Source organism: Bombyx mori, chromosome 2 (genome assembly GCF_030269925.1).
Source record: "Bombyx mori chromosome 2, ASM3026992v2".
NCBI lineage: Eukaryota > Metazoa > Arthropoda > Insecta > Lepidoptera > Bombycidae > Bombyx > Bombyx mori.
In genome coordinates, this window is record NC_085108.1 from 6,299,888 (window position 1) to 6,312,084 (window position 12,197).

Below are 12,197 nucleotides of genomic sequence, written 5' to 3' on the forward strand. Positions count from 1 at the left end.
TGTTCACGATTGACTTCCACGGTGAAGGAATAACATCGTGTAATAAAAACCAAACCCGCAAAATTATAATTTGCGTAATCACTGGTGGTAGGACCTCTTGTGAGTCCGCACGGGTAGGTACCACCACCCCGCCTATTTCCGCCGTGAAGCAGTAATGCGTTTCGGTTCGAAGGGTGGGGTAGCCGTTGTAACTATACTGAGACCTTAGAACTTATATCTCGAGGTGGGTGGCGCATTTACGTTGTAGATGTCTATGGGCTCCAGTAACCACTTAACACCAGGTGGGCTGTGAGCTCGTCCATCCATCTAAGCAATAAAAAAAAAAAAACCTACCCTGAGACAGTTTTAAGTCTCCGTTTTTACAGTACAATGGCTGCCCCACTCTTCAAACCGAAACGCATTACTGCTTCACGGCAGAAATAGGTATGACGGTGGTACCTACCCGTGCGAACTCACTGGACGTCCATCAGTAAAAAATCTTTTCTGGTCGAAGTCTTAAAGTCGTGGCCTATTGGGTAACAGTCCAGGGTACACGTGTCAAGCAATGCGACTATGTCTATGTTCGCAAGGCACATATTGTTGTAAACAAACTGTGTGTACTCAACGCGTCCTAACGAATTACTTCCATGGCGAAAGAATGACACTGTGTATTAAAAATGAAACCCACAAAAATTATACGTAATTTCTGGCTGTATGAAGTCGTGTATGCCCGCACGGATTGGTACCACAAGCTTGCCGTTAGCTTCCGTCAAACAGTCAAGCCACCGTTGTACTATAAAACTGAGATTTGGTCCTCGTATCTCAAGGTGTATGGCGGCAATTCTGCATGTTGATGTCTATGGACTCTGCTATCAATTCGCTTTAGACAAGGTGGGCACGTTTCGTTAGCCAGTTGACTTTACTTTCCATTGCGGCCTAATGACATTTTTTATCAATTGTTATTGTAACCTAAGGATAGCAGCTTAAATGCTATATAAAAAAAGCAATTGCTCTTTTTATATAGCATTTATATTTTAATAATTTTTCTTGGTAACAATTATTTTCATGAACAATATCGTTATATTGTTGTTTTAATGTTGTCATTAAAAAAAGCAACTCCTATCGACAACGATAGTAGTTGAGTAGGGTAGGCTAGGGTAGTTGGTATTACTTACAAAAAAGGTTTTATTTTTCAGATGACCTCACTAGGCAGCTTGAACACACTGTCAACAGGTAAGCTTTTATTGTTGGAGTAAAATTAAGCATATTTATAGCAAAAAAAGCATGCTGTACGTATTTTTTTTTCAAGTATAGCAATTGCGTCCTTGCGACGCCATAATTTTTTCTGCCATTTGAACAAACCACAACTCTGTTGATTTGTAATATCAAAACGGATATTTTGTTTTATCATATCCATCACTTATAATATCAATTTGAACAGGGTCCAGTCGCAGCAAGATTTAAGGGTTTGGTCGTGCACCGCGTGCCCCAAGCGTTATAAAGTTAAATCTGAACTGAAAGCTCATTTGAGGACGAAACATCCGTCCTACATAGCCGTTATCGAGGTAAAGCCCTATACTGCTATAAAAAAGGTAATCCCCGTACTGTAGGGTTGTCAGCGTTACGTAGGTTTTTCCCGGAAAACGCTTCGAAAAATTCCTGTACTTAAAAATATAAGAGCAGACGGGAAACGTATTTCATGTATAGGCTTAAGGATAGAGGGAAGATCTTCAACCGAGCGGGTGATATTGCTCGGTAGACCGACGGTCCGAATGTTGTTATTAGTAACTTGTATATATACAAGCTTATGTTGAAAATGTCGTAAGCGAGATTCAGGCATGTGTCAAATATTTTGTGTTCTCATGTATAAGTTATCGGATTACTGAAAGCCTACTGTGAGCCTGCAGGATTAAATACAACCGTCCTGCCTATTTCTGCCGTGAAGCAATAATGCGTTTCGGTTTGAAGGGTGGGGCAGCCGTTGTAATTATACTGAGACCTTAAAACGTATCTCAAGGTGGGTTGCGCATTTACGTTGTACATATCTATGGGCTCCAGTAACCACTTAACACCAGGTGGGCTGTGAGCTCGTCCACCCATCTAAGCAATAAAAATAATAATTAGATAGTATGTCACATGAATGCAGTAAAAAAAGACTTAATAGAGTTTTAGTTGGCAGCCCCGCTTCTATTATTATTAAGATTAACAAATTATATCTACAGTACCAAGCAATAAATCTAGCACATCGACATTTATAAAGAGCTTCGTAAAGCCTTAGCTCTGACGCACCAAAAAAGACAACTAAGTTTCTCGCCGGATTTTCTCAGTGGGTCGCGATTCCGATCCGGTGGTAGATTTTGTGAAGCACTGCTCTTGCTAGGACTAGTGTTAGCAATGTCGTCATTCGGTTACGGTGACGCAGCCCTCTAACGCTACCAGGTTAGGTAGAAAAACAACACCAAAAATCTAAAACTAATAGTCCGGCATCTATTAGAACCGAACACTTCCGAATTTGGCAAACGCCACATATACCTAGTCAGGTCATAAATTCTGTCACATGTTTAATGTAAAATAATTGAAACAAGTTTATTCATTATGTAACCATTCATATACCAAAATGAACTTAACAAAGCATAGATTCTTATGACACTAAAGTTTATTCAAAATGACCTCCGTGATTTTGAATACAGGCCTTCAATCTACGCGGCCAGTCGTCTATCGCAGCACGAACGAGGTCCATGTCAATATCGGCGGCTGCCTTAATCAAGGATGTCTTGAGTGACTCCAAATTGGGATGAGGCTTTGAGCACGCCTTTTCCTCCAAGTGTTGCCATATCTTGTAATCTAACGGATTCAAATCTGGACTGGAGGAGGGCCAGTCTTCGTGCCGGATGAAGTCGATTTCACGCGCCGCCAGCCAGTCTTGTGTGCTCTTCGCTCTATGAGCTGGCGCCGAATCTTGTTGGAATACCCAGTGCCTGTTATTGAACATGGTATGAGAAACAGGTTCCACAAGGTTCGTCAGGACTGTATTTTGATACACAACTGTATTCGTTTTTACACGTTTCTCACAAAAATGTACCTCTGTTAAGCCCCAATAAGAAACTCCCAACCATACCATGAGCGAGGATGGAAAATGACCTCGTTGGACACGCGGAATACGGTTGCTCGCTTCTTCACTACTGTGTGCGTACACCTTATCATTTTGTTTGTTGTAGCTCTCTTCTACGGTAAAATTTTTTTCATCCGAAAAAAGAATTTCCCGATATTTTTTTCCCGCGTACCGCTTCAACAAAGCGCGGCATCTCTTCAGACTCAGGTCCATTAGACGAGCATTCAAACGATTTCCTGTTTTTCTTCGATATGCCCGAAGCCCTAAGTCTTCATTTAACACCCTTTTCACCGTGGTTCTGCTTAACCCCATCTGAAGAGCCAACAGTTTGTGCTTACGTTTGGGATTTTTTTGAATTCGCGCCTTCACAGCTTTTATCACTGCTGGAGTCCTAACAGATCGAGGGCGACCACTTCTTGACCTGTCATCTACACTAGAGTCTTCATTGTATCGTTTGATGGTACGATAAACGAATCTTTTGGTTATATTCAAATTTTTCAGTATGTTAAAAATTTGAATTGGCGCGTAGCCACAACGATGCAACGCAATAACTGCAACACGGTCTTCTTTAAGCGTCCACTCCATATTTATAAATGAGTAAAATTCTAAAAGTATACATTTTTATTTTCATGAACAATCCGAAATTCGAATTCAATAAACTTTTTTGTGGCCAGCATTCTAAAAGAAAAGTTTTTACTGTGTGACAATACTTATGACCTGACTAGTTATACTTTGCGACAGAGATAACGCTCTACGAATCCGAAATTAGCCGATTGTCTTTTTCCAAAGTCCGATGTGTGACATTTATTGCCGGGTACTGTACGCGTGACATTGCTAGGCTAAATATTTTCCAAGATAAACGGCTTAGTATGATTCCGACGACAGGTGGCCGGTCTGCAACACAGTCCAGAGGAGGTGTTGAAGCTCGTCGCATCAAACGAAATACCAACTAACAGGATAGTTGAGATTACTAAGCTATCGTTTCCGAAGGTAGCGTGTTGTGATAACGTGTCCGACGTAAAAATCACGACGAGATGTTTTATCTCAAAAATACAATTGTAAATATGCATGTAGTGGGTAGATAGTAGGTAGTTTTAAGGCAGCAGCTTGGCCTTTGGCCTTACACCTGGCATTGCTGAAGTCCATGGGTGACGGTAACTACTCACCATAAGGTGGGCCATGTTGTATGCCTACAAGGGTAATCAACAAAAACTTTAAAAAAGTACCCACTATTAGCGTAAATATTTTCGCTTTTACACTGTAACGTTTAAAAAATTCCATCGGGTTTGAGAAACAATTTTTTTTTGTCCTTGTATTGTACTAATCTTTGATCTCTAAGTCAATCGGATCTCTGGTGGAAACTAAGTTAAAAGATTCAATTATGAACATGGGGGTGAAGATAATAACACACACACTCAAATGAGACAAGTGATTGATGAAGTGTCAGTTTTGCTGCTGAAATAGCCAGTGGGAGGGGCGCTTATAACAAAGATCACAAGAAGCATTTTGCATTGCCAGCCTAGAAGATGAAATACTAGACTTAATCCTGGCAATAATCTTTCAAAGGCTCAAACACTACAAATCCCAATTTCCGATCTTCGGGCGTAATACTGTGATCCGCGCGGGTAGCTAACACTATCCTACCTACTTATGACGTAATTTTGGGACTGGTTTATTGTTTAGACTGAATGGTATGGTAACCGCTGTGGTCTCGATTGCTAGCCTAGCGGCAAACGAATGGAAGTTGTTCCAACTCCAGTGCGTTTCCAGAGATCTTTTTTGCCACGTACCATCCGGCTTTGGAATCAGCTCCCCTCCACGGTGTTTCCCGAGCGCTATGACATGTCCTTCTTCAAGCTAGACTTGCAGAGTATACCCAGCTGTAGGCAACGGCTTGGCTCTGCCCCGGGCATTGTTAGCGTCCATGAGTAACGGTAACCACTCATCATCAGATGGTCCGTATGCTCGTCTGCCTATACGGCAATAAATAAATACAAAGCGATCGAGAAGTTAACGAAATCGCACTAAGCACACTAGTAATCTTCATCTGATAATTTTAAGATAAAGTGGTGGAAGGTGTTAGGTCGTTGGTTCGATCACATCAAACTAATAGTTTAGTTTGGGCAATTTCAGGGCGTGACTACTATAGTACCCAATACGTTACGGTCTTTGGCCTTATTGAACAGTGTACCTAAGGAAACGGTCACCATTTCACCGTCGGATAGCAATAACGGTAAGCGTAGTTTGTAAAGTCAGTCGTTTTTCTATCGACAGCCTAAGCTAAGTGATCATAATTAAAAGTTATTAATACTAACGGTCCAGGCCTGAAATTTGGGTTATAGTTTTACAAACGCAACGTGGTAAGTATCTACAGTCGGCATCATTGCACCACTTTGAAAAGGCAGCACGACATGAGAACCCTTTTGTCGTGGCCGCTGGAAACTACATACCCGATCCTGTAGACCGAATGGTAAATAGTCGAAGTCGCCCAAAACACGTCATTACGGATCCTCCCGATCCAGTAACGGTGCTTTTAGGTACCACAAGCACCGGTCACCGTTCTCGTCGAACCCGTCGCTTGCGACGAAGGGCTCGACGAGCGAATTAACCCACAGACACAGCCCACTGAGTTTCTCGCCGGATCTTCTCAGCGGGTCGCGTTTCCGATCCGGTGGTAGATTCTGCGAAGCACTGGTGGTAGATTCTGCGAAGCACTGCTCTTGCTAGGGCCAGTGCTAGCAACACTCCGGTTTGAGCCCCGTGAGATCACCTACATGTTAGGGCGAAGCTGACAGCCTCTCAAGGCTATCAGCATAGGACGGAAAATAAAAAATAAGCAACGTGGCATACCTGTAAAAAAGAAGATGCTAAGAAGTTTCTTGAGATGACGAATAATAATTGAGTTTTGTGAAATTTCCCCAAAAATGGGGAGATATTAAAAGTTTGCATCACTCGGTCGAGTTTCTTACAGCACTTTGAGGACGTTTACGTTTGTTTCCATTTGCAACTTTTAAAATACGAAGTTCCACTAATCAACAAGTTTTACAAACAACCACGGGTGCTGCCAAAGGTTTACCTTATTTAATATGAAATTAGGACGTTTTAGCTTGTTTAATAAAAGAGGAAAGGCAATTTTTTTGTGTTTGATTTTTCAGATGAAGAATTAAAAAATATATTTATCAATAACAAAGCTCCGTCTATTTTGAGGAACGTACGCAGACCGACGATCTTACAGCGCACTGAAATATTGTGCAACTCGCAAGAATATACGAACTTAAATAATGAGGTTGGAAAGAATTTATAGACGCATTATTTTCTGGTCACACTGGTATTGCACCGGACGGGTGTTTGTCGTTGAATGGTTACTGGACCTCTTAGCGTTCACCTGCTTGATTGCCGCTAGCCACATTGAGACATGAGGTCCGAATCCACATCCTCGGAGCTGAGAATAGTTTCGGAAGTTTATTTTTATAATGCGACTAGCTGTATTCGTCCGCTTCGCTGGGCATTTAAAATTAACATTATTATTTCTCACCCCCACAAAGATTCTCATCATTAACGCCCCCGCAACTGGTGTAGGGAGTCCCAACACTCATATAAATATTAGCCTATCCATTAAGTACATGTATTTCCTACATGGACACCAAGTTTCAAGTCAATCGGATGCACGGTTCAGTAGTTATAACGGAACATCCGTAAAAACCACTGTAGATTTATATATTAATATAGATGCACCTATTTACTACAACATTAGATTCGTTCGAAAATAAAATCGTACTAATGTCTTAAAATATATTTTTACCCGTCTGCGGGATTCGAACGCCGTCCCAGCATCGCTCGATACAAGTACACCGTTTTATCCTTTAGGCCACAACGACAACTATGGTGGGTAGAAGTAAGGTACACCTCAGTGTATTAAAAACGTCCGCTGTAAGGGAGCCGATTAAGGTGGCGCCACAGTCGCAAGTGGAAAGATTTTAATAACAACGCCACAAACACTTAGAGTAGAATACTAAATTAAGAAGAAAAAAACACTTCTTACGTAAATAATCTTCTTCTTTCTTTCCTATTACCCTCTGCTGCGGTGTAGGGCACGAATAAAATCCTTCCATTTACATCAGTATTGGGCAGTTTGTTCTAGCTCCTTCCACGTCATGCCCAAGACGCCTAGCTCCTGCTCCACCGAGCGACGCTAAGTTGTTGTATTTTATTTTATTGCTTAGATGAGTGGACTCACAGCCCAGCTGTTGTTAAGTGGTTTCTGGAGCCCAAAGACATCCACAACGTAGATGCGCCACCCACCTTGAGATATAAGTTCTAAGGTCTCAAGTACAGTTACGACGGCTGCCCCACCCTTCAAACCGAAACACATTACTGCTTCACGGCAGAAATAGGCAGGCCGGTGGTACCTACCCGCGCGGACTCACAAGAGGTCCTACCACCAGTAATTACGCAAATTATAATTTTTCGGGTTTCATTTTTATTACACGATGTTATTCCTTCACCGTGGAAGTCAATCGTGAACATTTGTTGAGTACATATTTCATTAGAAAAATTGGTACCCGCCTGAGATTCGAACACAGGTGCATCGCTCAACACGAATGCACTGAACGTCTTATACGTTAGGCCACGACGACTTCGAGTAGTAGTTTAGTTGTACGTAACTAATAATAAAAAAAAAAAAAACATAAAATAGTGTAACCCAACACACTTTTCTAAACTAAAAACTTTTCTTTTAGAATGCTGGCCACAAAAAAGTTTATTGAATTCGAATTTCGAATTGTTCATGAAAATAAAAATGTATACTTTTAGAATTTTACTCATTTTTAAATATGGAGTGGACGCTTAAAGAAGACCGTGTTGCAGTTATTGCGTTGCATCGTTGCGGTTACGCGTCAATTCAAATTTTTAACATACTGAAAAATTTGAATATAACCAAAAGATTCGTTTATCGTACCATTAAACGATACAATGAAGACTCGAGTGTAGATGACAGGTCAAGAAGTGGTCGCCCTCGGTCTGTTAGGACTCCAGCAGTGATAAAAGCTGTGAAGGCGCGAATTCAAAGAAATCCCAAACGTAAGCAGAAAATGTTGGCCCTTCAGATGGGGTTAAGCAGAACCACGGTGAAAAGGGTGTTAAATGAAGACTTAGGGCTTCGGGCATATCTAAGAAAAACAGGACATCGTTTGAATGCTCGTCTAATGGACCTGAGACTGAAGAGATGCCGCGCTTTGTTGAAGCGGTACGTGGGAAAGAAATATCGGGAAATTCTTTTTTCGGATGAAAAAATTTTTACCGTAGAAGCGAGCTACAACAAACAAAATGACAAGGTGTACGCACACAGTAGTGAAGAAGCGAGCAACCATATTCCGCGTGTCCAACGAGGTCATTTTCAATCCTCGCTCATGGTATGGTTGGGAGTTTCTTATTGGGGCTTAACAGAGGTACATTTTTGTGAGAAAGGTGTAAAAACGAATGCAGTTGTGTATCAAAATACAGTCCTGACGAACCTTGTGGAACCTGTTTCTCATACCATGTTCAATAACAGGCACTGGGTATTCCAACAAGATTCGGCGCCAGCTCATAGAGCGAAGAGCACACAAGACTGGCTGGCGGCGCGTGAAATCGACTTCATCCGGCACGAAGACTGGCCCTCCTCCAGTCCAGATTTGAATCCGTTAGATTACAAGATATGGCAACACTTGGAGGAAAAGGCATGCTCAAAGCCTCATCCCAATTTGGAGTCACTCAAGACATCCTTGATTAAGGCAGCCGCCGATATTGACGTGGACCTCGTTCGTGCTGCGATAGACGACTGGCCGCGCAGATTGAAGGCCTGTATTCAAAATCACGGAGGTCATTTTGAATAAACTTTAGTGTCATAAGAATCTATGTTTTGTTAAGTTCATTTTGGTATATAAATGGTTACATAATGAATAAACTTGTTTCAATTATTTTACATTAAACATATGACAGAATTTATGACCTGACTAGGTATATACACCAAAATAACATTTTTTACAATTTTTGTCTGTCTGTCTGTTTGTCCCGGATAATCTCTGGAACGGCTGGACCGATATAAGGAGTAACTTAGGCTACTTTTTTTAGACTAGCTTCGCCTCGCAGCTTCACCTACGGTACGACAATAACCGCGCGTTACATCGCGGGACTCAACTTCAATAATAATATTTAATGTTTCCGATGCGAAGCGAGGGCGGGTCGCTAGTTATTAATAAGAGTTAATCTATGTGCGGCCCGCCAAAATTTAAATTGGCCCATTGATTAAAAAGGTGGCTCATCCCTGATTTAAACTATACAATTGACACCCAATGTCAAAAGTCTGTCAAAGCGAAATGTTTTTATAATTTCAGGGAACAACGGATATCATTGACGATAAGCTACAAGATAATGCTTCGAATGTGAATGCTTAAATTCACTTTTAATAAACTATTATAATTTGCTCTCAGGTTAATATTTTTTCAAAGCGAAAAAAGCTAAGCTAGAATGATGAGTATTGTATAAAATCTCAATCAATGGTCAATGGACATATATTAGTCTTAGACCGCAAAGGGTCTAATAATATTCGTTGTTCAATACAAAGTGACCCTCAAGTTAAACATATGCAATACCTCATACCTCAAGCAATGGAGGGAAATAAAAACAAATTTATTTCAATTTGTATGTACTATTCCGAATTTTACTTTTGTTTGTTATAAGTTTTCAATTAATCTTTTGATTGTTCGAATGAAATAAAGGTTGTGATTGTTTTGAAAAAAATTGTTTTATTTTTGTTTTAGAGATTATTTGATTTGTCATCCGTGGATTAAGTTTCTAAATGCGAGGAACGTATTATTATTATTATGTATTAAACACTGCCACGCCTGGGAAGACGGCAGGACACACTCCGGCGAGGTGGGCAACAATCGGCCGGAGCGTTAGGGACTATTGGGAGAGAAACCGGCGAACTATACGGGCATTGTCGAGCAAGACTGCTTTTTGCATTTGGGCCACCACCGACTTTTTGTTGAGACCAAGCCTCTCGAGATGTTTTGAGAGGCTTTTAGGGACCAAACCATTCACCGACACAACTACCGGGATTATTTCTGTAGATACCACCCTCCACATGTCGGTCACCTCGTGCGCCAGGTCCAAATATTTGGTCTTTTTATCTGCCTCGGCCCGCACGAGGTTCTCGTCGTAGGGGATGGTGATATCCACCAGAAATACCCGAGACTCCGTCTGGTCCATCAGCATGTAACTAATAATATAAATTTAAAAAAAAACATTAAATAGTGTAACCCAACACACTTTACTCTGTTTAAAACTGTTATATTCACACCATTTCCACTTCCTACACTAGCCCTATTTCGGTGAGTCTTCCAAGAACAAATTGCCGTTTACAGGCGGATAATTTTTCAAGTTTTCCCCTCTATACAAGATGGCGCTCCTTGTTTCGTCCATAGCGCCAAAAATCATTTAACCAAGGATGAGCAACACGCGGCCCGCCAAGCATTTCTAAAATAGAATTTTGCTTTATCGACTTTCTCCCATCAATTCGTTTTTCTCTTCTTCTGTTCTGTTCTTAAGAAAGAAGGAAATAAATAAAGTTTCGTAAATCTATACATACATATTATATAAATATATCATAAATTGAGGTGTCTATTTGTAATAATATTGAAATAGCCGCTTTTTACTACATGCATAAAATATGAATATATATACTGTGCATACACCAAAATAACATTTTTTACAATTTTTGTCTGTCTGTCTGTTTGTTCCGGCTAATCTCTGGAACGGCTGGACCGATTTTGATGAGACTTTCACTAATAGGTAGCTGATGATATAAGGAGTAATTTAGGTTACCTTTTATAGACTAGCTTCGCCTCGCGGCGTCACCCACGGTACGACAATAACCGCGCGTTACATCGCGGGACTCGTCTTCAATAATAAAATTTAATGTTTCCGAAGCGAGAGCGGGTCGCTGGTTATTAATAAGAGTTACTCTATGTACGGCCCGCTAAAATTTAAATTGGCCCATTGATTAAAAAGGTTGCTCATCCCTGATTTAAACTATACAATTGACACCCAATGTCAAAGTCTGTCATAGCAAAATGTTCTGTTTCAGGGAACAACGGATATCATTGACGATAAGCTACAAGATAATGCTTCGAATGCTTAGAGTCACTTGTAATAAACTATTATAATTTGCTCTCAGGTTAATATTTTTTCAAATCGAAAAAAGCTAAGCTAGAACAATGAATATTGTATAAAATCTCAATCAATGGTCAATGGACATAGTCTTAGACCGCAAAGGGTTAAGTAATATTCGTTGTTCAATACAAAGTGACCCTCAAGCTAACCATATGCAATACCTCATACCTCAAGCAATGAAGGGAAATAAAAATAAATTTATTTCAATTTGTATGTACTATTCCGAATTTTACTTTTGTTTGTTATAAGTTTTCAATTAATCTTTTGATTGTTCGAATGAAATAAAGGTTGTGATTGTTTTGACAAAAATTGTTTTATTTTAGTTTTAGAGATTATTTGATTTGTCGTCCGTGGGTTAAGTTCCCAAACGCGAGGAACGTATTATTTTGTTTTGTATTTATTGTTATGATTTATATTAATTATTACGTATTGTTTACTCTCTAAAATCACAAATAAATATGTTTATCGGCGCATCAAATGTGATGCAGAGTTAGACCTGTTAAGTGGTTACTGGAGCCCATAGACATCTACAACGTAAATGCGCCACCCACCTTGAGATATAAGTTCCAAGGTTTCAAGCTTTTTTTTTTTATTGCTTAGATGGGTGTACGAGCTCACAGCCCACCTGGTGTTAAGTGGTTACTGGAGCCCATAGACACCCACAACGTAAATGCACCACCCACCTTGAGATAAAAGTTCCAAGGTCTCAGGTATACATAGTTACAACAACTGCCCCACCCTGTCAATCGTGAACATTTCTTGAGTACGTATGTCATTAGAAAAATCAGTAGCTGCCTGCGGGATTCGAACACCGATGCATCGCTCAACACGAATGCACCGGACGTCTTATCCTTTAGGCCACGACGACATCCGCTGAGTTTCTCGCCGCATC

The 12,197-nt window shown here is 40.5% G+C and overlaps 1 protein-coding gene across 5 annotated transcripts in view; it reads left to right on the forward strand.

Moving 5' to 3' along the window:
* The window catches only part of LOC101736247 (zinc finger protein Xfin), a 36,370-nt gene extending 24,756 nt beyond the window's left edge, over positions 1 to 11,614 (forward strand). For 4 of the 5 annotated variants that reach the window (XM_062672657.1, XM_021352647.3, XM_062672658.1 and 1 more), the window contains exons 21-26: positions 1,176 to 1,212; positions 1,421 to 1,544; positions 3,977 to 4,081; positions 5,225 to 5,324; positions 6,247 to 6,377; positions 9,466 to 9,871. In XM_062672657.1, coding sequence (XP_062528641.1) covers positions 1,176 to 1,212; positions 1,421 to 1,544; positions 3,977 to 4,081; positions 5,225 to 5,324; positions 6,247 to 6,377; positions 9,466 to 9,525 — 557 coding nt within the window. In that variant the 3' untranslated portion in view covers positions 9,526 to 9,871. Of the gene's footprint in view, positions 1 to 1,175; positions 1,213 to 1,420; positions 1,545 to 3,976; positions 4,082 to 5,224; positions 5,325 to 6,246; positions 6,378 to 9,465; positions 9,872 to 11,219 lie in introns of those variants that run through there. The other variant, XM_062672655.1, reaches the window with a different exon arrangement.
* Positions 11,615 to 12,197: the final 583 nt, after the last annotated feature.